Raw genomic sequence first — 22,265 nt, 5'->3', positions numbered from 1 at the left:
TCTTTAACTCAGCAGAGAAATGAACCATATTCTTAACTCTGGTTATTGCATTTAGCTGGTAAATGTGGACATGAGCTCAGGGAGCAGCACTTTGAGCTTCTGGCTGCCCCTGGGGTGGCAGGCAAAGAGAATGGGTAAGCACCAGTGTAGAACAAAGCAAATATCACACTGCATTGCTTTGGTGGCTGAGCCTGGTGCCTGTGCTGTGTTTCCCAGCTGGACCACGACCTGAAGCACGCCCACGAGCTGCGCCAGGCTGCCTTCAAGCTCTACGCGTCGCTGGGGGCTAACGACGAGGACATCCGCAAAAAGGTGAGCACAGGGAGCCTGCCGGGCCACTGCTCAGCCAGAGGGGCACTGGAAGGCAGCAGTTCCCACCCTCCCAGTGGTTTTCCCCATTTTGATGTAAATAGGTTGAAATGAGACCTCTCTCCTTCATTAATATAAATTTTCAGATTGCGTGGAATTGGAGCAAAAATTAATGTCTTGCTATCAGAGTATAACAAAAGTAAAGTTTAGTTATGTGAGCATCTTCACAGTGATGAACTAGACCTGCACAAGAAGTTGTCTTTCCACATTTTTGGTACTTGGCTACTCATAAGGAATATTGTTGTGGCATATGAGAAATTTCTGAAACTTGTGTTCTGAGAGAGATAATACAACTCTGTTCTCATTTATTGTATTCTATGACAAATGTTTAAAAAAAAACAACCTGGAAAGTATGTTCATATTGGGAAACAAAGTCAGAATTTGTTTCCTGATTCTCAAGTGACCAAGGACTTGCACTGTCATAACAATGCAGTTGGTGATTCAAACATTACAGCAAAGAGATTGGTTGCTTGGGCCACTCACATAGTTAAAAATTGATGTGTGGAAAGTGGAGGGAACTTAATAAATTAATAATTAGAAGGAGCATTTTTTAAAAATTAATCATGGATTTGCAGTGTCATGCAGCAAGTGCAGAAGAATGTTAGGAATGTTTTCTGAGTTTATTTGCTAGTTAAAGGGGAAAAGCAGAAGGAAGGGGGCAGGAAAACACAGGGTGAAAAGATAACATTAGGAGGATTTATCAGTGGGGAACCACTCCAGATCTCCAGAATTCAACACCATAAACTCCTCTTTTGTTGCTTTAGTTAATAGTGAAGATCCTCCTTTTACACAGCTTTTAATAAGCAGTGGGTGTGTACATGCCAATGTTGATTTATTATGCAAAAATCCATCATCCATCTGGGTATTAACTCCCTTTTATGCTGATCTTGAGTGTTTGTGCTGGCCTTGTCTAAATATGGCAGGTGAGCTACTGGATATTTTTTATCCACAGCTCTACAACCTGTCTCTGATCTATAGTTTGTATATGTTGTGTGCACACATGCTCACTTTTGTTTTAATATGACATTAAGGGTAATTAATGTATATGTATGTGTATATATAGATAGAGAGATGGATACTTCTATATAAAAATCACCCTCTTCTTGCTTGATGATTAAAAGCCATAGTGGAACATAGAATATAGATGTTTTGTTTCCTATTTGTCTGTAGATACACAAAACTTCCCACTTAATCTAGCAAGAGAGTGTGGCGTGCTGGTTTTAGCTGCAGTTTTTATATGTAACATTGAAAATGCTGCAGCCAAAACCCCAGCAAGCTGTGAATGCTGTTGAGCTGTGCACTAACCTGAGTTCTTTGGCCCAGATCATTGAGACTGAGAACATGATGGACCGTATCGTTAACGGCCTGTCCGAGTCCAGCATCAAGGTGCGCTTGGCTGCAGTCAGGTGAGCCTGTCCTCATCCGTGCAGAACCTGGGCTGCACCTGGGAGAACTCCTGCTGATGTCTGAGAGCTGCTCTGAACTCAGTTCTGCTGTTGGGAGAGGGGCAGTTATCCTGGGCAGGTGCAGGGTTTTCTCTTGGCTGTTCCCAGGCTTCTCCTTGCCTGCCTCCCAGCTCAGTAATCCTTGTGGAGCAGCAGGGTGTGTACAGCAGTGTCCGTGGGAGTGTGCATGTCTCACAAGGAAGATTTCTCTTCCATTCCAGATGTTTGCACAGTTTGTCCCGTTCTGTCCAGCAGCTCAGGACAAGTTTTCAGGATCATGCTGTATGGAAGCCTTTAATGAAGGTAAGTGAGGAGCAGTCAGGTCTCAGTGCCTGGAATGCTCTGGTCCATTCAAGAAGCACAGGGTGTCTGTTCAGTTGGCATGCCTTGCTGTAGAATCATGATACAAATTACCTAGAAATCAAAATCCTATGGCATTCTCCTAAGAGAGTCATAAGTCAACAAAAGCCAACAGTAGCAAGCGTGCTTGGTTTTGATTGGCTTTTTGTTTCCTTTTTTTCCATTATTGTTTTTAGGTTTTTTTTGTTTTTTTTTTTGTCATCAGTGAGTGAAGCTCAATTATTCTCAATGCTCACACAGGACACTACAAGCACAACATGTCCCTTAATGTCAGACTCAGATGGCACAGTTCAGACTTGGTCTGTGAGCTCTGTAAGAGAATTTGGATCTGTGTTTTCTCCTGTTATTCTCTGCCTCTTACATCTCATTGCAGATTTTATAGCTGAAACCAAAGAGCACAGAAAGACCTTTGAAAAGACACATTATCATATAATGCAATTTTCACAAGATTAAGTGACATTCAAGTGTGTAAGATATATGTGATATATGTAAGCTCTCATCCTGTAATGTCACTGTCATAAATGCAGATAAATAAACTAGTTTCTCAGTTTCAACATCTTTGAGACCTTGAAAATGCAGAACAGACCAAGTCTGCAAGCACACCTGAAGGCTTGGGCAGTATTGACACCCATAGGAATCTCCTGAAGTCAGCTTGAATTGACTTTTCAGAAGTGAAATGGCTGGAGCACAGCAGGTGTTGTTGGCAGTAGGGAACAAGGGAGGAACGTATTTGGTTCAGGAATTGGTGTTTTGGTGTTGCTGGAGATGCAGGCAGAGATAAAGGGCTATAACTTGTCTCAGGCTGTGCTCCTCTGAGAGGATGCTCCTTAGGAAATTTGCTGTGTTGTGCTTAGTACGAGGTACACAGAGGTTGAAGAGGCTCCTGGAGCTTCCTCTGCATATGTGTCCTTTGCAGAGCAGGGCTTGTCCCCACTGATTTCTACTAAATTGGACTGAAAGCTCTCAAATCTGGCTTTTGTGAAATAATGCATTGCTCCAGCTTGTCCTGTGATGTGTGTCAGTCTGGGTCTGCACTGCTACCATGGAAGCACCTCCTGAAGTCTGCAATATCCAGCTACAGCATAATTCCAGGTATTCCATTTTAGTGATCTCTTCATTATCTTGCTAACAGAATTCCTCTCTCTCCCCTTCCTGCAGGTTTTACAGAATGCTCCAAATGAAATTCTTGTAGTAGCATCTTCCACGCTATGCAATCTTCTTTTGGAATTCTCTCCAAGCAAGGAGGTGAGTACTTAGCCAGCAGCAGGGAGAGGGGATGGACTGAAGTGAGATTACACAATGGTTCAATTAGCATAAAGGCATGATAATTGGCAGCCATTGCTTGTGACATGTTAGGGAGCTGTGATGTTACAGAGCTGTGCCACTGATTGCTTGGGAACAAAAAAAATCATCTGCTTACAGTGCTGTGACAGTTAATTTGTTCTCTAAAGAAAAGAAGTAGACATGAAGTTTTGTCATTTCCTTTTTACTTGTAAAACACTGTTATCTTAAAAGATCATAAACAAGAAGAAACCACACCGATAATTTGCAATGTGATCCATTGTCTTAGAGAATTACTGCTACTGTAATGCTGAAAATGCTGGCTCAGCTGAGTCTTGTGTTTTTATTGTTCTCTGATGAACAGTACAGGATATCTGGTTCTGCAGAGTCTGTATTTCATCCAGATCATACTCACAAATCAACACTCCACAGCCGTGCAACAATTCCCCAAGTCTAAAATACTTCTTAATTACAGAAAATATTTGCAAGATTGTGCTGTATGTGGGATCCTGCAGGGCTCTATGGATTACCAAATTATCAGTTGTTCTTGGTGGTTTCAATCATATCTGTGAGACAGCAAAATAACTGAAATAATGCCAAGCACAGTTCACTGGCCATGAGGCCAGCCATGGGGCTTTTTTTAGATGACTGCAGGTCAAGTGTTTGTGAGGTGTGAGCAGCAGTGTGAGGTGATGTATATACACATATAAATGTGTGTGCATCCATGTCTCCACAAACACAGACATAGGAGAAAGCAGCTGCCTTGACCTGGCTTCTTTCCTCAAACCTACTGTTAAATGGTCATGGATATGGGGTGTGGCATGGCCAGTTCACGTGAGTGCACTGGACATGTTGTAAGCTCAAGAATAAGATATAAGGAGTATATTTTTAGTATTTTCATACATGCAGTTAGTAGTGCTGTAAGTAGTGTTGTAAAGATCTGTTTTTCCCTCCTTCTTTCAGCCTATTTTAGAATCAGGAGCCATAGAACTTCTATGTAGTTTAACCCAGAGTGAAAACCTTGCCTTGCGAGTGAACGGCATTTGGGCTTTAATGGTGAGTAGGACACCCAATGAAATACCACTTGTGACTGTGTGCCTTGATAAGTTTGGGAACATAGCTTGTAGAACTTGTCAGTTGTTAGTAACAATGACATAATTGATATCTGGCCTGTTGTTCCACCAAACTGCGGAAGAAAAACAGCATCAGCCTGGTGGTAGGAACACTTCATCCATTAGTCCATAAAGTAAAATAAATTTTTCAGTTCTGGTACTAATTTTGTTGCCAGGATCATTCAGGTAAGCAGTTAAGTAGTGTCAGTAGCATGCCAGGGGGAAAATGAAAGCAGGTAATAACCAGGTCAGGTGTAAGACAATGTGAAAATTGAATTAACTGTGTAGCAGTTGCTCATAAATTACAGCCTTTTTGCAAGATTAATTTAGGGAGGATATATTCTTGTAGAGAATAGTCTACTAAAAAAGTGAAAGCCCAGGTTTTCAGGTAAAAAAATCCATTAAAAAGTGTGTCTGTTTCAGAATATGGCATTTCAAGCGGAACAGAAGATCAAGTCAGACATCCTGCGAGGTCTGAGCACAGAGCAGTTGTTTCAGTTGCTTTCTGATTCCGATGTAAATGTTCTGATGAAAACCTTGGGACTGCTCAGGAATCTTCTCTCCACTCGCCCAGTAAGTAGAGCTGCAAGCAGACCTTCTGAAAGCTGATCAAACAAGCAGCCAATCCAGTGCTTCTGTGCAAGACATTTTCCTGTTTTAACACCACTTGGATTTATTCAAATATCTGTAAGCACATGGGCAAATCAGTGTGATAAAGTATTTGAATGAATCCTCTGCATCCATGGAAACACTGTAATTATTATCAGAGCTAGACATTTTCATTTAATGTTCAATTCCATTGCATTTAGCTCTTAGCAACATTATTTTCATAGCAGTTTCTCTGTCCAAAACAACACTGAGGGTTGCACATTGAGTCAGTGTATGGGAAGATGCAGATCTTAAAGATACCTATCTTTCTTCTTCCCTGGTACTTGAAATATGTCTGTTCTTATCCATCTACATAGGTAGTACTGGCTTTGTGAATTTGGTGTGGGACTGTGCACTCTCAAAATGCAGACGTTCATTTTACACCCTGAAATAAAATGGTTGGAAAATATAAGCCCTGGAGTTGTTTTTGACAGAGAGAAGGAGATATTCATGGAGGAAGAGAAAGGGGTGATTCCCTGTGAAGAACAGAGGGAAAACATACAGCACAAATTTGGCAAGCCAGCATTTTTGAGGGGAAAAACCCATGAAGCCTCTCTGTGCATTTATCACATACTGTGTTTCTACCAGGAAAAGGTCACTATAAAAAATCTTCTGATATTTTTACTTACTGAGTCTCAATAACCTTGATAGAAAATTAGCTCTGCCTTAATGTGAAAAAATACTTAATAGCCTGTCATTCATTGAATTCACCCTGACAACTCTCACTGTCACTTAAGGTGTTCTCTGCCTGGAACTGTGTGCCAGCTTTGCTGCTTCCTGTCCTGTGGTAGGTTTTAGAGCCAGAACCAGCCATTTTCAACCTCTACCCAAAACTCACTCCAGAAATTCAGCAACTTTCCAGTGAAATGCCATTATTAGCAATTTTAAGAAACCCTACAAGAATCCCTGAGGCTTAAAGGAATTGTAGTGTGCAGTGTGATGATCATCTCTGGTGCCTGTTTGCTGCCAGTCCTGAGGTTTGGTATTACTTAATCCAGTAGATCTTGTTTAATCTTTTCTCTTTTATTCTAGTGTAGGTGTTCATAGTCTGTCATGAAGTGACCTTTGAGCTGTGAACTTAGGGCAATTTCCCCAGACAATGACCAATGCATCTGGCTCATTTCTCTGCCCTCTTTAAGGCTTTGGAAATGTGGCTGTTGGATCTGGGCACAGTGTCCTTTCAAGAGTAGCAAATACCAAAGAAAAAACATCAGCTTTCTCACTCCTCTCTGATATTACCCCCTGGTTATCAGAAGAGAAGTGGTAGTTTCCAACTTCAGCATCACACATTTAGAGCCTGGGTCAGCAGGGCTCAGGCCTCAGCCTGGCAGCTGTGACAGCAGTGTCTCCTCTCCAGGTGACAGGGAAAGCACCACCAAGGCCCATAGGATGGTCTCTCAGGCAAAAGCAGGGCTCCACATGAAGAAAAATGTTCTGAAGTGTTTATGCTGTGATTAATTCTTGGTTTGGGAGTGCTGACTGGGAGCAGAGCTCTGTGTGCAGTGTTGCTACTCCTCACTTGGAGTGATTCAAGCAGGAGTGTCCCTTCCTTGTCTGGGGAGTTGCACTAAATGTATTTCATCCTTGCTTTGGCAGCACATAGACCACATAATGAGCACTCATGGGAAGCAAATCATGCAAGCAGTGACCCTCATTCTGGAAGGGGAGCACAATATAGAAGTCAAAGAGCAGGTACCTTTTCTGTTTTGTGTAGTCTTGTCAGAATAAAATATAAGAGAGCAAAGAATGCTTACTGTTCACAACATGTCATTTTTGTTTGGGATTATGATGTACTGTGAATATTTTAATGAGATCTTTCAGATGAATAACTTGAGTAGCTACAAGTATGTTTTTCTTTCTAATGGATTGTTACAAAATTGTTTGGACTGAATTCAGATTGGTTTTGCAAATGTAGGTTTGGCAAAGAGGAGGGATGTGAGAGCAGAAGAATTACACTGGGGCCATTGCATGGCAGGAAGGAATCAGTAGGAATAGAAGAGAAGCTCTAGCAGGGAAAAGAGCATCCTGGCGGAGCCCAGTAAAAAGTAGGGAGGGACCTGGCCCGACAAATTAAAACTCAAAAAAAAAGCAATCTGCAAGAGGAAAAGTAGAGGGAAAGAGGAGATGGCCAGCAGGGAATGGCATCCTGGAGCCAATGTACAAGGACAGCTGCTGTGGGGGTGCTAAGCAGCAGTTAGAGGATAGCTGGGCAGGATTTGGCTGGATAACTCTTGTGCCTGACAAAGACAGGTAGTGGGAGAACCGTGTTCCTTCCTCATACGGGGTGTGTGGTGGGGAAAGATGGGGGCAGCAAGGAGCTGTGGGAGATGCCAGAGGATTGCTTTGGCTTAGGTTGGACATAGGTAGCCAGCAGCATGGGAAATGAGTGTAGGAGTAGAGCTGGTCTAAATCCCTGCTCAGGGAAGAACAGGCTGAAGGCCAACAGGCCTCCTTTGGCAATTTAAGTGCAAAATGAGCAAAAAAAAAAAAAAAAATGCCCAAAGACTCCTGCTAGCAAGTTTATTGACACCATGGGTCTGAAACAACTGAGAATTAACCCCATGTGTCTTTCTAGATAGGTCTTCCTGCTAAAGCTGAGGTGACAGGAATGGCCTTTATTGTTATAGGTTATTCACCTTGCCACGCCTATCCGAATTATTTCACAGGAGAACCAGCATACCTGGGAAAGAGCTGGGGCTGAATATGGGCTTTGGAGTTTGGGGCCTCTATCTACTGAGCATTTCCTTGGTCCCTGTGGTGCAGCTGGCTCTTATTTCAAGATCCAGTACTACCTGTCTGCACACCAGAGCCCCTGCTTGCAGCAGGACAGTGATTGTCTCTGTCACTGCCGGCCTCATCAGGATGTAATTAGCAGCTTGGAAGTAATTAGTCTCTGCAGCTGCTGACACAGTGCAGTGCAGCTTAGACACAAGCACCATGCAAGTGCTGATCATGCTCCAGTGTCCTCCCACAATGTCCAGAAAAGATGGTCAAGTTCTTTCAGAGCTCTTTGGGAAAGAGCTTGTGGAGCATCTGCTGATGATGCTGAGAGAGCCAGGGAAGGGGCTGTGCCCATCAAAACTCTGTGCAGTAGTGCCAGTGTGGGCCAGGGTGCTTCAAGGGCATCCTGTGGGATGGCTTCTGTAATTTGAAAGAAATAACCAGCTGCAGAAGTAGCTGGAGTTACCTCTGCAGGTAATAACTGTGATTAGACTTGTTGAAAAGAAATTACTCCTCTGCCAGATCAGCAGGAAGGCCTCTGTCTCTCCTGTTCCTGGCCTTAACAATGAGGTAGAAGTGGTTGGGGTTTGTTGTTTTTCCTTTCCCCCCAGCAACTGCTACAGAACAGATTGCTTTATATTCCAGGGAATTTATTCTTTCCTATATGTTGCAGATTTCCATAAGAGACTTAAAATGTTCTTTCTTGCAATGAATTAATGAGTGCTGCTCTTCATTTTAAAATGGTGATGAATGTTTGTGGCCAGGGCTGCTCCCCACAGCTGGTGACTCCTTGGCATTGGCCCTAGATGTGAGCAGGCTGGAAACTCCAGATTAAAGATATTAAAACTAATTAAAGGAGTTGTTTGTCCTGAGTTCAGAGCTGTCAGAGAAGCTGTCATGGGATGTGATCTGGGGCCAAATAACTTCCCAATTTTTCTCTCTTTCAGACATTGTGTATCCTTGCCAATATAGCAGATGGCACGACAGCAAAAGAACTGATTATGACCAATGATGACATCCTGCAGAAAATCAAATACTACATGGTAAGGGGGATTTCTCTTACAGGATTTGTGTTGGTCTTTTGCAGGACTGAAAAGAAGAAAGTGCTTTAGGATTTTGTTTTGAGAGTTATTCACTGCCATGCATTTAATTTCCATATAACCAGTGGGGTGTAAGTGCAGTTCTGTATGGCAGAGGTGTACAAAAGAACTGACTAAAAGGAAAATCCAGGGGTTATTTCCTATAAAAACATTACAGTGATGTCATCTACATAGAAAACATTTAATGAACTTGGAAAAGGCATATCTTGAAGATATAAGTAAACATTTGGAAGAAAGTGATTGACCACTACTCAAGTGCCTCATATTATGGCCCTGTGTTTGAGAGAAGTTGTAGAGAACAATTAATCCCAGCTTTGCTGTCTTATTTATTACATGATGAATGCCAAAGTAGAAGTCTTGTGAATTTCTGAATTGCTTCTTCTAAACTTGAGTTCTATTTTTCTATATTTAGAGTCATTCAAATGCTAAACTACAGCTTGCTGCCATGTTCTGTATATCTAATCTCATATGGAATGAAGAGGAAGGTAAGAAACCCTCCTTATTAATGCACAGACAAGTTACTATCCTGATCAAAAAGCTTTTGTTGAATAGTAATATTTGCAGTGCACAGTGCAGTGGGATCCAAAGTGTAATGGGAAACATCATTATAGGTGTAGTATGGAATGTGGGAGTGGTCAGGAGACACTGAGGAGGATGCAGAGAGCTTCCTGGGGGAGCACAAGGACACAGTGACAATAAACAGGAGCTGGAGAGACACAGGGGGAGGTTTTCACCTGTAGCATTTCTCTGAAGTCTCTAAACTATTGGAGTGAAAGTGAATTCTTGTAAGAGCTTCCAGATCTTAAAGGGGCTGTGGAAACTCATTTTTGGAGGGAACAAGTTCACTGGAGAGAATAAATGCATTAGAAGGGGATTTCTGGCAAAGAAGTTTTCCACAGTATGGTTGGTTTGAGTGGCTTGGGCTGAAACCAGATAAAGGACTTGTGGGTGGAACTGGGAACAATGGATAAGGCATTTGGTGAGAAGTCATGGCCTGGCAGAGTGGGAGGTTACCAGGAGGGGGCTGAAGGATGGTGCTGCTCAGGTGAATATGGTGAGAGGAGGAGAGGGCAAAAGTCAGGCTCAGAAACACCTCCAGGGGAATGTTCTCTGCATCCAGATCCTGTGAGATCAGAGATGAGAATAAAACAGCTGAAGTCAGGATACCTTAGGATAAAGATTTTTGCCTTCAAGATGTTCTTGCCTCCAAACATGTGCACACAGAACACAGCAAAAGAAGCTGGAGCTCCTTGGGGAAGCAGGCAGAGCTTGAGGGAGTGTTTCCATGGCTGTGCTGTAGCTGGACATTGCTCCTTATCCCTGCTTTAGCATTGCTCCTTACCCCTCCTGCTCCCACCCCTCTCTGCTGTCCTGCAGACTCTTGGGCTGCTGCCACTCCCAGCACTGGGATTGTTGTTGTTGTTGCAGGTTCACAGGAGCGCCAGGACAAACTCCGAGACATGGGAGTAGTAGATATTCTACACAAACTGAGTCAGTCCTCAGATCCAAACCTGTGTGACAAGTGAGTATGAAGATAACACGAGATCACCACAGCTGTTAATCTCAATTAAGTTATTTTTAACTAATTAAGCCCAGCAGTAACTTTGCACACACCTGTGCTGTTACCTGTGTTAGTATCCACATAATCCAAAAGTTACTGACAATTTCTGGGGTTTTATGTTAACCTTTTGCAATTATCCCACCTACAGTTAGCAACAGCCCATATTTATTCTACAAAGGAGAAAAGCTGATCTTTGAAAGATGTCACACACAGGCAACACAACTCAAAACTGTGCAGTTATTTTTAAAATGCATTAAATTTGGTATTCTTGGTTTTATGAAAGATGTTCTAGGGTTCTTAGACATCTTTGTAGCAAAGTTAGGGCTTCTCATCTTAAAATCTGTGACAGAGTATTAGCCCTGAAAATGGTCATCAGGAACATTTTGATATCCCATTGCTGCCACACCAGGCCCCCATGAGCTATTATTGCTTGTGATCACAGCAGGAAGCTGGGAAGAAACAAATAAATAATCTTCCATGCTGATGAGTTGTATCAGGTCCTGGAAAAGTCTGTTAAGGTCATGGTAGCAGGCTGGGAGCTGTGGGGGACAAAGGAAGAGCAAAGTGTCTCACTTCAGGTGGGAGGAAACTCAAAATTAGCCCATGTGATGATGGAACTGTAACCCCAGACTGGTGGGAGGTGTTTTTGCTTTGACAAAAATGTTGTGCAATATTGGATTACATAAATTGCATTATTAGACTGGCTCCTTCCTCCCTCTCACCTCACTGTATGTTTTTGGTGGGGCCAGTATTCCTACAGGATTCCTGACAGGACTAATGTGCCTCTAGTATATTCTGAGTTGACACTCCTTGATTTCTCAGCTCAAAGACCTGCTTTTCATGGTACACCTGTATTACAGAAAGCAATTTCTCTTCAGTGCCTACCCTTAAGGGATTTTGGAAGGTGTGTATAACACACATCCCAAGCCCCACTATGCTGGGAGTGCCTCAGTTTGTGCTGGGATCCAGTGTCCTTGGCTGGGTCAGGTTGTCCTTGGATGCCAGGTGGATTCTTTAACAGTACAACCCCCACAGAGCGTTTCTGCACCACAGGCCAGATCCTTCCAAAGTGAGGGAGCCTTTTCCTTGGCCATCCTCCCTCCCTCTCTGCACACTCTGAGCCTGCCCATGAAGCTGCTGCTGCTGAAGAAACCAGACTCCTGTAATTAATGTTGTCCTGTAATTAATTATTGTTCTTTCTTGCAGGGCGAAGACAGCACTCCAGCAGTACCTTGCATGATCAAAGACTAATTGAATCTATGGACACCCCTCATGTCTACTTAAGGAATAGCAGGAGATACTCCTGACTCCTTATATTTGCACAAGTCACCTTGGGCTGCATTTTTCTCAGGTGCAGGGAGCTGCTTTGCAGAAACAGTTCGAATGATCAGGTCTCCAGTGCACTTGAGAATTTTCTTGAGGTAGTTTCTTTACTCAGAGGACTCGGGGTGGGGGGGTTGTTTTGGTTTTTTGGGTTTTTTTTCCTGAGCTACCTGGACTCTCAGATAGAACAATCAGTCATCGTTTTCCTTTTGGGCCTCCAATTCTCTGCTTTTGCTGCAGCCTTGTGTGGGTGCGTGGGTGCTTGAGTGCGTGTGTGTGCTGGGCTGAGTGTGTGGGTGTGAGACCTCACTTTTGGTTTTCCTTTTTTTTTGTGTGAAAATCTTTTTCTACAGGTTTTCAAGGGTTAACCATTGTTTGCTGTACGAATACTTCAATGAATTATATACCGTTTGAATGAAATGTTATTTAAAAAAAAAAACCAAACTGTTGTATCCCATAAAGTTTATTTTGAATTTTGAAGAGATGAATGTTTTTAAGTAAAATATATGCATTTCTGAACTTCAACTTAACTTACATTATACTTCGTTTTTAAAGAGAAAAATAGAGGGAGACAATAGACTCCAAATTCCAAGCAGCACATTCTGTACTGACAAGGTCCAAGAGTTCTCTGCCACAATACAAGGTCACCTGGTATCGATGACATGCTCAAATCCATGGAATGGGCCAGCTGGATTGGGTTTGGGTTTCTTTATATTTTTAGAAAACAAGCTTGTACTTCAGGTTAGCATGACTGATGCTTTTCAGAAAGAAGCAGGTGGCTGCAAGATCAGCAGGACTAAGCTCTTGCTTTGCCAGCCAGGAACTTGCTCAGCTAATTGCTGAAGGATTGGCTTATTCATGGTCAGAAGGATTTGCTGATCACTGATATCAGTGGAGCAAACAGTGTGTTGCAGAAGTTATACCTTCCAGAAGGGCTGGCAAGCAGGATTAAGGGATTGCTTTTGTTTTGCATCCTTCATCTTCACAAATAGTTAAGTGACTTCCAAATTATTTCCACAAATGATCAACTGGGTGCATTAAGTTGGGGAAGGGATGGAAAAACTGCGGGTTCTGTCTTGTTTTATACTCAGTAACATTGCTCCAGATTTTCTGTATATATGCAGCTATACACACATGCATGGATTTAGATTGCTGGATAATTGGTGGGGTGTGATTGCATCCAGAAGCCTGGACTGTCCAGATGTTCCTGAAATGGTGCCTGCAAGGGCAGGGGGAAACACGAGTGCAAGTGAAGGGGATTGTCTGAGGTCAGGCTGGAATGGCAGAGCCCAGTGGCTTCCCAGTCTCCTCAGGCAGTTCAGGGTTCTGACTCTCTGCCCAGGTCTGCTTTCTGGTTTCAGTTTAGACCATAGTCCATAGTCAGACTCTCCAGACACTGTATTTACATAGCACTAACAGGCACTAGAGTTTGCAGACAATGTCTTAAACCAAATCCTTCTTCTCTTACACTGAGCTTCAGGAAGGCTGCAGCAAGAAGAGAAGTCTGTAACTTTGCTAACCAATTTTGATAATTATCTAAATCTTTTATTTCTAATCAGAAGGTCAAATTGTGATGACAGCCTTACTTTTTTTCCAAGGTAACTCTTTGTGTCAGAAAATGTGACCACAGTTTGGCCTGGAATTTGAATGTGCTGTATATCAGATAACTGTTATCACTTGGTTGCAAAGGAGAATATCTGCATTTCATGTAACTTCTTCCACTCTCAAAGACAAATAAAAGTGAGCACCTGACACTTTTCCCCCAGGCATTGCAGTAAGTGACTGACAGTTTTTAATGTCCTTCTGCACATGTTTCATGATGGACTTTGGGGGTTGAACAAAAGGGAAAGTAAAAATATGTGAGAACTTGTTAAATCTCAGTACCTTAAAAGCAAAGACTTGATTATAAAATTCAATCAAATATATTTTTGCTTGAACTGAGAAAAAAGTTCTAAGGCAGGTATTGTAAATGCAAAACTGTCCAGTGGGCATCTCCCTGCTCCATTTGCACTCCTGTCTGTGTTTAAGAGCTCGAGTTCTTCTGTATCTCTTCTCATCCTTCCCCAACTCATGTTTCTAAAAGCAAATGTGAGTTTGATTCTATAGAACTTTGGTGCCTACAGGTGTTGAGAAAAAAGGTGAGTAAAAGTATCTCTGTATAAGTTTTGAGGTGGTTTCCTAAAATTCTGCCAGAAAAACTAAAAACCAATGCTCAGACAATCTTGTTGCATGAGAACAGTTGACATTTTCAACAGGTATAGAGAGGACAAACTGTTGGATGAGAGCATTTTTACATTCAGTTAAACTTTGTGAATAATTTTTGATGTTGCTATAGGTATGTACAAAAAGAAGAATACTGTAAATAAAAAGAACTTTACCAGAACATCTAGATTTTTTCTCAGCTTCCTGAAGAAATATGAGTTTTCTGTGTCAACTTCTCTACAGCCTGAGATTCACAGTGGGACAGACTTTCCTGGTCACCCAGAGCTTTCCCAGCTTAATGAGGTAGCAGCAGCTTGTGAATTCCAGGATTGCGTACAGAACCAAAGCAAAGTTTGTCTGGACATCATATGACTCACCAGGATTTCTGCTGTTCTTGGGCCATTTCTCTGCTGAAAATCCATTCTGATGGATGTTGATAAGTATGTCCTCTCCTCATACATGGGTCTAGTGATGGGAGTCCTCCTTTCAGAGGTTACACATTGCCACAAAGTGAAGTTGAGCAGGGCGTTTGGGACACCAGCTGTCAGACAATGGTACCCTTGGCTCTCCCCACCACTTTCATTCCATGTTTGGACTGTCTTTCTCACACAGAAAATCAAATAAAACATCTTGTGGCTGTTCTTCCAGTCACAGATTTGCATTGTGGCAGTGAAAGAAGCGAAGTAACCTGTGTAAAGCAGCTTGTGCCAGGATATTCTGAAGGCAAGCATCTCATACCTCTTAAAATTTATTTTTACAGACTTTACGCATTGCTGTGGATGCTGTGCCTCCACAAAACTGCTGAAGCAGTGACACAGCAGGCAGACGAATAATTGAGGTGCCTGAGATTAGGTTTTTGCAGAGTAGAAAATGGCTTTAAAAGGGCTTTCTTTGGTAATCCTGAAATATGAGCACAAGAGCTGTCAGTTTGCAAGTGGTGGTCAAAATCGTCAGGGCTTTTCTGCAGGCTGATTGCCACAAAAAGAGACATTCTGGGGGCCTTGATGAACCAAAACCTGAATCCTCAGCCAGGAGGACAGTGAGCAGCTGCAGGACCAGGGCAGCAGGCATCGTGTGCTGTGTGACAAGAAGCAGCTCCAAGGTGTGCCCCTGCAGCCCAGTGTGCCCAGGTGTGGGAAGGGATTGATAAGAGCAGCAGCCCTGCCTAAAGGGCATCGCCAGGGGTACTGGCCACTGGCACTGCTCTCACTGCAGAGAGGAAAAGAAAACCACAAACCTCCACAAACTGAGCTTGTTTGGAGGGGGACACCCTTGCTCAGTGCTGTGAGGGCACGCCTGGATCCCATGCCTTGCTTTGAGCCCCCAGTTTAGGAGAGAGGTGGGAAGACTGGAGTGGAGGGTGAGTGTTGGGCTGGGGGTGCCAGGCAGGTGAGGCAGGTACAGGAGGCAGAAAGGCTCCACTGCAGCTCTGCTCCAGGAGCCCCAGGGGAGATGGAGCTCAACTTGCGCTATAGCCGGCACTGGCCAGGGGGAGGGAGCAGGGCAGGCTGGGCTGGGCTGGGCTGACCTGGCACTGCCGTGGCGATGCCAGCGCTGCCATGGCAGCCTTGGAGTCCTGCCAGCTGCTGCACAAGGCTCTGGAAGGGAGCTGCAGTTAAGGCCACGCAGCAGCACCTCGGCTCTTGGGGGAGGTGTGAGCAAAGGTGAGTCCAGGTTTGGGGCACTGCAGCACTGCTGTGGGTGCTGCGTCCAGGCTGGAGCAGCAGAGCCAGGTAAAAAGCTCTCTCTGTGGTGCAGGTTGGCCAGCACTTGGATCCAGGTGATTAGAAGCCATCTGTAGCACTTGGTGCTTGGCACAGCTGCTCAGAGGACCCTGTTCTGCAGAAGGATGGCTGCAAAGAAAAAGGAGGTGGTGCTGCAGGTCAGTAGTGGCCAGGACTTTAGCAGACCTTGTAAAGGCTCAGTAAGTGCAAAGGATGTTATTCAGTCTCAGGATATCAAATTCTGCTGGCAAAGCCCCTCTGTGAGGTCCTTGTGGGGAAGCGTTCTGGAGGCAGCTGGGACACGTGGGAGGACCTGGCAGGTCACATGTGTCCCCAGTCAGGGCTGTGAGGTGCAGAGGGAGCTGCTGCAGGGCTGCAGGTTGTGTTTGGGGCTGTTGGGGCCTAGCACAGGTTTGGCTGCTGTCAGAGTCCAAATACCTCTGTTTTGTGAGGTAGTAGCTCAGAGGATGTTTAGGAGTTTGTGTGGGGTTGGCACATGTTCTGCATGGCAAGAGTTACTGGACATTTCTGAGCAGGTCACGAATTGAGGAAGATTGCTGTAAAGGTAGAAAAGCTAGAAGGTACAAGAAAGATTCAAAGGCTGAACAATCTATTCCACAGTGATGTGTAGAGGAATTTTTCTTGTTTACACTGCACAGGTGACCTAGTGATGCTTTATAACTACTGTATGGGGAGAAGAGGGGTTCTAAGAGCAGTTCACAACACAAAAACATTGGTAACCAAAAATGGGTTCTGCAGGTCTGCTTCATATTTTGAGAGCAGTTCAGTCTTCACAAGAGAGAAATAATGAAAGATATGTGCTCTATGACCTTGTTTCTTCACTGTTTAAACGGGAAATGTGAACATGTGTAACAAGGAAAGAGGGGCCCTTTTTGAAGGTAGGAATAGCTTCTGTTGCTGCTTGTCCAGCTGTGTTCCTGTGGGATGGGGAACTTGACATCAACTAGACCGTGCCCCTTTGGCAGTGAAGGGAAATCTGGGTCTACATCTGCACATCTGGGATTTTTTACATCTGCAGGTGAAAGCTGAACCTGTGTAGGACATGAGGGGATGTCCTGGAAAGGATCTGGTTTTGTTAAAGCAAAGTCCAAGCAGCCTCAGGACATCCAAATTAGCAAAGCCTTGGAGAGTACCAGCAGTACTTAACTCCAGCATTTGAACTTATGGCCAAATTCATTATCACCAAATACTGTCATAAATCATTTAGACTCATTAGCATTCTGTGAAACACTCTGAGGGTGGTCCCAGCACTAGGAATAAATAATTAAATGTTGTACTTCTGCAGGTGTTCTCTGAGAAAATTAAGCATGGGGTCATGTGCTGAACAGGCAAATAAACAGAGGTGTCTGAACAGCTCCCTGTTCCCTGAGTGAGACAAGGCCCTGGAGAAACTGCCCAGTGTGACCCCCAGTGACACAGCTCTGAACACCTGTGAGAGAGAGGGCATTTCATTTGCACTGGAGTTTCCACCCTTGGAATTCTTGGCTGTGAGATTTTAGCAGCCCTTTAATGCCCATTTGTGTTAATTATTGTGAAATAGCTGGCCTTGATGCAACTTACTGTCTTTCCACTGCAGTCTCAGTGTAGCTGGGGTTGATGATACCCACTGAGGAAGGAATCAGGAATCTTCATTGTTCAGGATGAACAAAACCAGGTCTTGCATTTCTCCAGAAGCCTTTTTTATTTTAATTTGCTGTGTTTTTCTCAGTACATCCTGAAGGGCAAGTCCTGTGAGATGGGGAAAATGTGAAGGATTATATCCTTTCTAATAACAGTATTGGGAGTATGGGATAATAGAGGGGGTGGTGCTGTGTGTGGAATGGTCTAGGGCATCCTTGACAGGGTCAATCCCTGAGCAAGATGATCTAATGCTGAGTTTTGTGCAGGAGATTAGATGAAGGACTCCACAGGCCCCTCTCAGCCTAGAACTTTGTGTTCTCTGCTCACTGTGCTTTAGAAGTCTTTAGGTAACAGCTGGGAATTCAGGTAAGGACATGCTGGGTTCAGACCACCCTCTAATGCCCACACATCATGGAAATTGTGTATTTACTAGTTTAGTTTATCAAGGCTGAAATATGTCAAATAGTAGAGTTTGTGTGCAGGCAAGGTGAGAAACCGCTGCTGGAGAATCAGGTGGTTCATAAAGCCTGTGAGGACTGGGCCTGAATGAGGTGTGGTTCATCTGGAACCCAGGGCAGGCAGATGGAGACCCTGACAAGGGGCTGTGGGTCTGGGATCCCAGTCTGGGGCCCCCAGCCAAGCCCCAGAACAACCCTCTGCAAACTGAGTCTGGCATCCCCAGGCAATCACTGTTCCAGTAGTGCCACTAAACAGGAGAGGACTTGCCCTTGGCTGGATGCTGCTGCTCTTTCCCTCTGCCTTTCCTTGGATCTTGTGAGACATCCTGATCAGCTGGTCAGAGGTGAGAGAACCACAGTCAGAGGAGTTTCCTGAGTGCTCAGGTATTGCCTCTTCAGGCAGGTGTGTCCCTCTGGAGTGATTTGTCAATATGTTTCAGCAACAGGGTAGTACCTGATGAATTACTGTGGCTTTTACTGTATTTTTCAATTTTCCACACAGATTAACATTACTAGCCAGGAGCTTTGGGAAGAAGTGCTGTGTCTCAAAGGACTCATTGGTAAGGTTTGGTCAGCACACTGAATTGCTCTTGTTCTGTGTTGAAAGGATGCCAGGACTGTTAGGAATTACTAGTGTTAAGGATGTTTAGTCAGTCTCCCCATTCCCCTTACCCTGAATGGAAGAAAAAAACATTCTAACCAAGTTGAGACCAGCAAGGAGGTTGCATGATGGGGCAGTCATCTTGCAATCCAAGCAGTGCTGGTCCGTCTCCACTGCTTGGAGCAGGACTGTCCCCAGCACAAGAAACAGCCCTGGCTCCCAAGGTTTTCCTGTTGGGAAAACCTCATATGCTCTACCTCTGTGCAGCAGTTTGCCCTGGGACATCTGCTATCTCCAAGGTCACAGCCATGTCCATGTTTCTACTTAAGACTCCTCCACATCATTCTTAGCTTGCTATTTTGTAATGTAATTCTGTTCTCTGATCAGCATTTCAAACCTTGCAAGGGTTTCCAGTTCAGAGCTGAATCCAGCCCTTCTAGCACTGGTCTATTGGTCTGTGTCTAAACTGACCCATCTGTGCCTCGTTCTGACCCATTTTCCTGCTTGCAGTCATTGATGTGTTTCAAGCCTGGTGTGGCCCATGCAAACCAGTAGTGAATCTGTTCCAAAAAATCAAGAATGAAGTTGGCAGTAATCTCCTGCACTTTGCTGTGGTAAGATCTCACTTGGCACTGCTTGAAATACCCAGTCCTCTGAAATCAGCTGAGGTCTAAGGGCTGAAATCACTTTTCTTTCCAATATTTAGCCCAAATCATGGCAGTGCAGGAGTTGCAGCTGCTGGGAGTGAAGCTGCCACATACAGGGGCTTGGGTATATCTATAAGAATTCACATAATTAAGGATTTTCAGGCTTCAACTGCTCTATGCTTTCCAGATTTCTACTTAAGCAAGTTACATTAGACAGAGCCATTAACACATTGCCTCTGATGTACAGGAGAGGCTGAAGGAGCTGGATTTGGTCACCCTGGAGAGGAAAAGGGACAGATGTCCAGTGTGGGGAGGATGGAGAAGGCAGAGACTGATGTTTGTCAGGGAAACACAGCAGCAGGACATGAGATAATGGGATAAACTGCAGCAGGGAAAGGCCAAGTAAATTGGTATTCAGGTGGGAGTGTAGGACACTGGGACAAGTTCCCAGAGTGCTGTGCAGAGCTGATTATTGGAAAAGCTCAAAACTGACACAGCCTTGAGCAACGTCCTGTATCACTGAGAGCAGCCCTGCCCTGCCCTGGGCAGGTCTGGGACTGGAGCCCTTCACAAGTCCCTCCCTGCCTCAGCCATGTGGTGACTCTGTGTTCTGGTGCCTTTCCTGGCTGGGGGCAGCTCTGGACTGAGGACAGAGCTGAGGGCAGTGACGTTTCTTATGGCTCAGCCCTCCTGTCTCTGCTGCCACTGCAGCTCCTCCTGGCACTTCTCAGCCTCATGGGCAGGAGATCTGAATTCACTTCTCAGGCTTTTTCTCTGGAACTCACCCAGGCAAGCTGCTGGGAATAGAGATCCCTGTCCCACAGGAGTGCTGCTCCAGCTCCTGCAGTGACATCTACCTGCTTCTCAGGCTCTGGATCTGAGCTGTGAGCTGGCTGTGCCTCTGGTTCTGACCAGTGTCATTTTGTCCCCTAGGTCTGGGACCCAGAGGTGTTTTCCTCTGTGTGGGGGATGACTACCAGCCAGCTGAGGGTGTCTGAGTCCAGGCACTTGTGTGTGCATCCCTCTGGAGCAGAAATGCTTTTCTAGAAACACCTATTTCATTTTACATTCCTTTTAGGCTGAAGTTGATTCCATTGATGCTCTGGAAAAATACAGAGGACAATGTGAGCCTGTCTTTCTCTTTTATACAGTGAGTGAAAATATTTTCCCAGTGGTTGCACAGCAATAAATATGACCTGCTGGTGGGAACAATGGTCCTTTGGGGAGGATGTTTTATTTCTTTAATGTGTTATGGGACAATTTTATTTGCTCTGTATCTGCTGGTAATCAAATGCTGTGCAGATAAGAATATACAGCCAGTGTGCTGCCCTGTGGAGCCTTCAGGTTCAGCCTGCTGCTTCTGCAGGATCTCACTCCTCTCACAATCTGCATTGCTTCATCCTGAGATTGATGAGGAGGCACAAAGCAGGTTGTTCCAAGGTTTCCCTCTTGCTGTGAGGCAGAGCAGCTCTGAGGGGAGGAGGGCCTGGTACAGAGAGTGTGGGTGATATGCTGCTGTGGGGAATTCCAGAGCCCAGAGAACACAACCTGAGCACTTGCTGACTGATTTGCTTTCCACACCTTCCAGGGAGGCGAATTAGTGGCTGTTGTAAGAGGAGCAGATGCACCATTGCTGCAGAAGACCATCCTGAAACAGCTGGCAGGGGAAAGGAAGGGTTTCCATGGAGCAGAGCCTGTGCTGGTAATGGGTCACTGAAGCTTCAAACACCTGTAGATGTGCATGCAAGAGGAGAGCATAGGGCCAGCATAGCTCTAAAGCTGAGCCACTTCCTTGCAAAAATCCCCTTCCCTGCCCAGCCAAACTCCTAAGGCACTACCACAGGCACTGGCTTTGTGTGTGTGGTCTAAAGTAATGACATTTCTGAGGAGCAAAACTCTTACTTACGTGTTATCTGCTGCTCCCAAGGCATGTCTAAAGCCTGCAGCTCTCTGCTGATGTTGCTGGCCTGTTCCTGGGAATGCTTTTCCCTCAGCTCTTGCTGTGCACTGGCTGAGAGCTCAGCAGGTGACCCTGGACTGGCAGAGCCTCTGCTGGCCCTGCTGAGCTGAGCTGGCCCGGGACAGCAGGAGGGCTGTTCCTGCTCAGGGGGAGCTGGGACGTGGGGCCCTGCCTGGCACCTGGAGGGGAGCTGTGGGATGTTCCTGTCCCATCCATGTGCTCTTGCTGCTAGGTGCCAGACAGAGCCTTCTCCAGAGAGCAGGGAAACACAGCTCCCCTTCAGGAGGAACAACGGGGAGGACTAACAGGTAAGGCAAGGCACAGCTGTAGGATGTTCTCTGTGCCTTGAGTTGGAACCTTAAAAGCTGGAACCCCCAGCAGGGATCCAGCTGCTGCTGGGACACCAGAGGGGTCATTCTTCCACCTGGGCACACGGGGAGAGTCACCTTGAAACACAAACAAGAGCCCAGCATAGTTTGGATGTCTGGCATTGTGAAACTGGGGGTATTTGTCTTTCCAATGTGTTTTATCTTACATTTGTGCCCCACCCCCCTTTCCTTCTGGCTGGCAAGGGCTCTTGGAGACCGCACATGGCTTTCTGTTTCCAAGTGGTTTTTAAAAGAAAACACAAATGCTTGGGCTCCAAACCTGCCTACACCATCTCCTGCCTGGTCTAAAATTGGCCACGAATTCCCAAGGGTTTTGCATCTTCTCCTAAAAGGGACATTTTTTTCTTGGCTTTTCTGGGACAATGCTGCATCCTAGCCCTGTGCACGCCAAGTCTTAGGCTCCAGAATATTTGGAATCGAAGCAAATCCCTGCTGGCTTTAGCTGAAGCCCCATGGGATGAAGGGGCGTGAGGGATGTTGGTCTCTGCCTCTCCTTTCTGCGCCTATTGTTAATTTTGTTCATTTTCTTCCCTCGGAGGCTGACGCACCCATCGGGTCCGGGATGACAACAGCAGTCGTAGAGCAGATGTGAGCTTTTTCAATAAATACAAGATTTTCCTGCGGCAGCAGCGCCGGTTCCGTGTCCTTGGTGTCCCTCGATGTGCCCCGGTCCCCGCCGGCGGTGCGCGGCCCCTTTAAGGCTGCCGCGGGGGCGGCCCCGCT

At 45.1% G+C, this 22,265-nt stretch overlaps 2 protein-coding genes across 9 annotated transcripts in view; both read left to right on the top strand.

The window, feature by feature from the left end:
* The window catches only part of ARMC8 (armadillo repeat containing 8), a 63,833-nt gene extending 49,530 nt beyond the window's left edge, over positions 1–14,303 (top strand). For all 7 annotated transcript variants that reach the window (XM_041486799.1, XM_041486796.1, XM_041486800.1 and 4 more), the window contains 11 exons: positions 217–312; positions 1,693–1,775; positions 2,036–2,117; positions 3,333–3,419; positions 4,419–4,511; positions 4,991–5,140; positions 6,812–6,907; positions 8,884–8,979; positions 9,449–9,521; positions 10,465–10,558; positions 11,804–14,303. In XM_041486799.1, coding sequence (XP_041342733.1) covers positions 217–312; positions 1,693–1,775; positions 2,036–2,117; positions 3,333–3,419; positions 4,419–4,511; positions 4,991–5,140; positions 6,812–6,907; positions 8,884–8,979; positions 9,449–9,521; positions 10,465–10,558; positions 11,804–11,837 — 984 coding nt within the window. In that variant the 3' untranslated portion in view covers positions 11,838–14,303. The remainder of the gene's footprint in view (positions 1–216; positions 313–1,692; positions 1,776–2,035; positions 2,118–3,332; positions 3,420–4,418; positions 4,512–4,990; positions 5,141–6,811; positions 6,908–8,883; positions 8,980–9,448; positions 9,522–10,464; positions 10,559–11,803) is intronic.
* Positions 14,304–15,017: 714 nt separating this feature from the next.
* Positions 15,018–22,135, top strand: LOC121364015 (thioredoxin domain-containing protein 6-like). 2 transcript variants are annotated; one of them, XM_041486886.1, is made up of 4 exons: positions 15,018–16,004; positions 20,782–20,895; positions 21,386–21,461; positions 22,081–22,135. In XM_041486886.1, exons 1-4 carry the CDS (start codon positions 15,972–15,974, stop codon positions 22,083–22,085), a joined length of 228 nt encoding a protein of 75 aa, XP_041342820.1. In that variant the 5' UTR covers positions 15,018–15,971; the 3' UTR covers positions 22,086–22,135. The 2 variants fall into 2 exon arrangements, 1 of the variants encoding a protein (XP_041342820.1); XR_005956812.1 differs by lacking the exons at positions 15,018–16,004; positions 22,081–22,135 and adding exons at positions 19,083–19,160; positions 20,272–20,343 and having other exon boundaries at positions 21,386–21,462.
* The last annotated feature ends 130 nt before the right edge of the window (positions 22,136–22,265 follow it).

The sequence above is a fragment of the Pyrgilauda ruficollis genome, unplaced genomic scaffold (genome assembly GCF_017590135.1).
Source record: "Pyrgilauda ruficollis isolate IOZ18807 unplaced genomic scaffold, ASM1759013v1 scaffold79, whole genome shotgun sequence".
In the NCBI taxonomy this organism is placed as follows: domain Eukaryota; kingdom Metazoa; phylum Chordata; class Aves; order Passeriformes; family Passeridae; genus Pyrgilauda; species Pyrgilauda ruficollis.
This window is presented reverse-complemented; position numbering and strand designations above follow the sequence as displayed.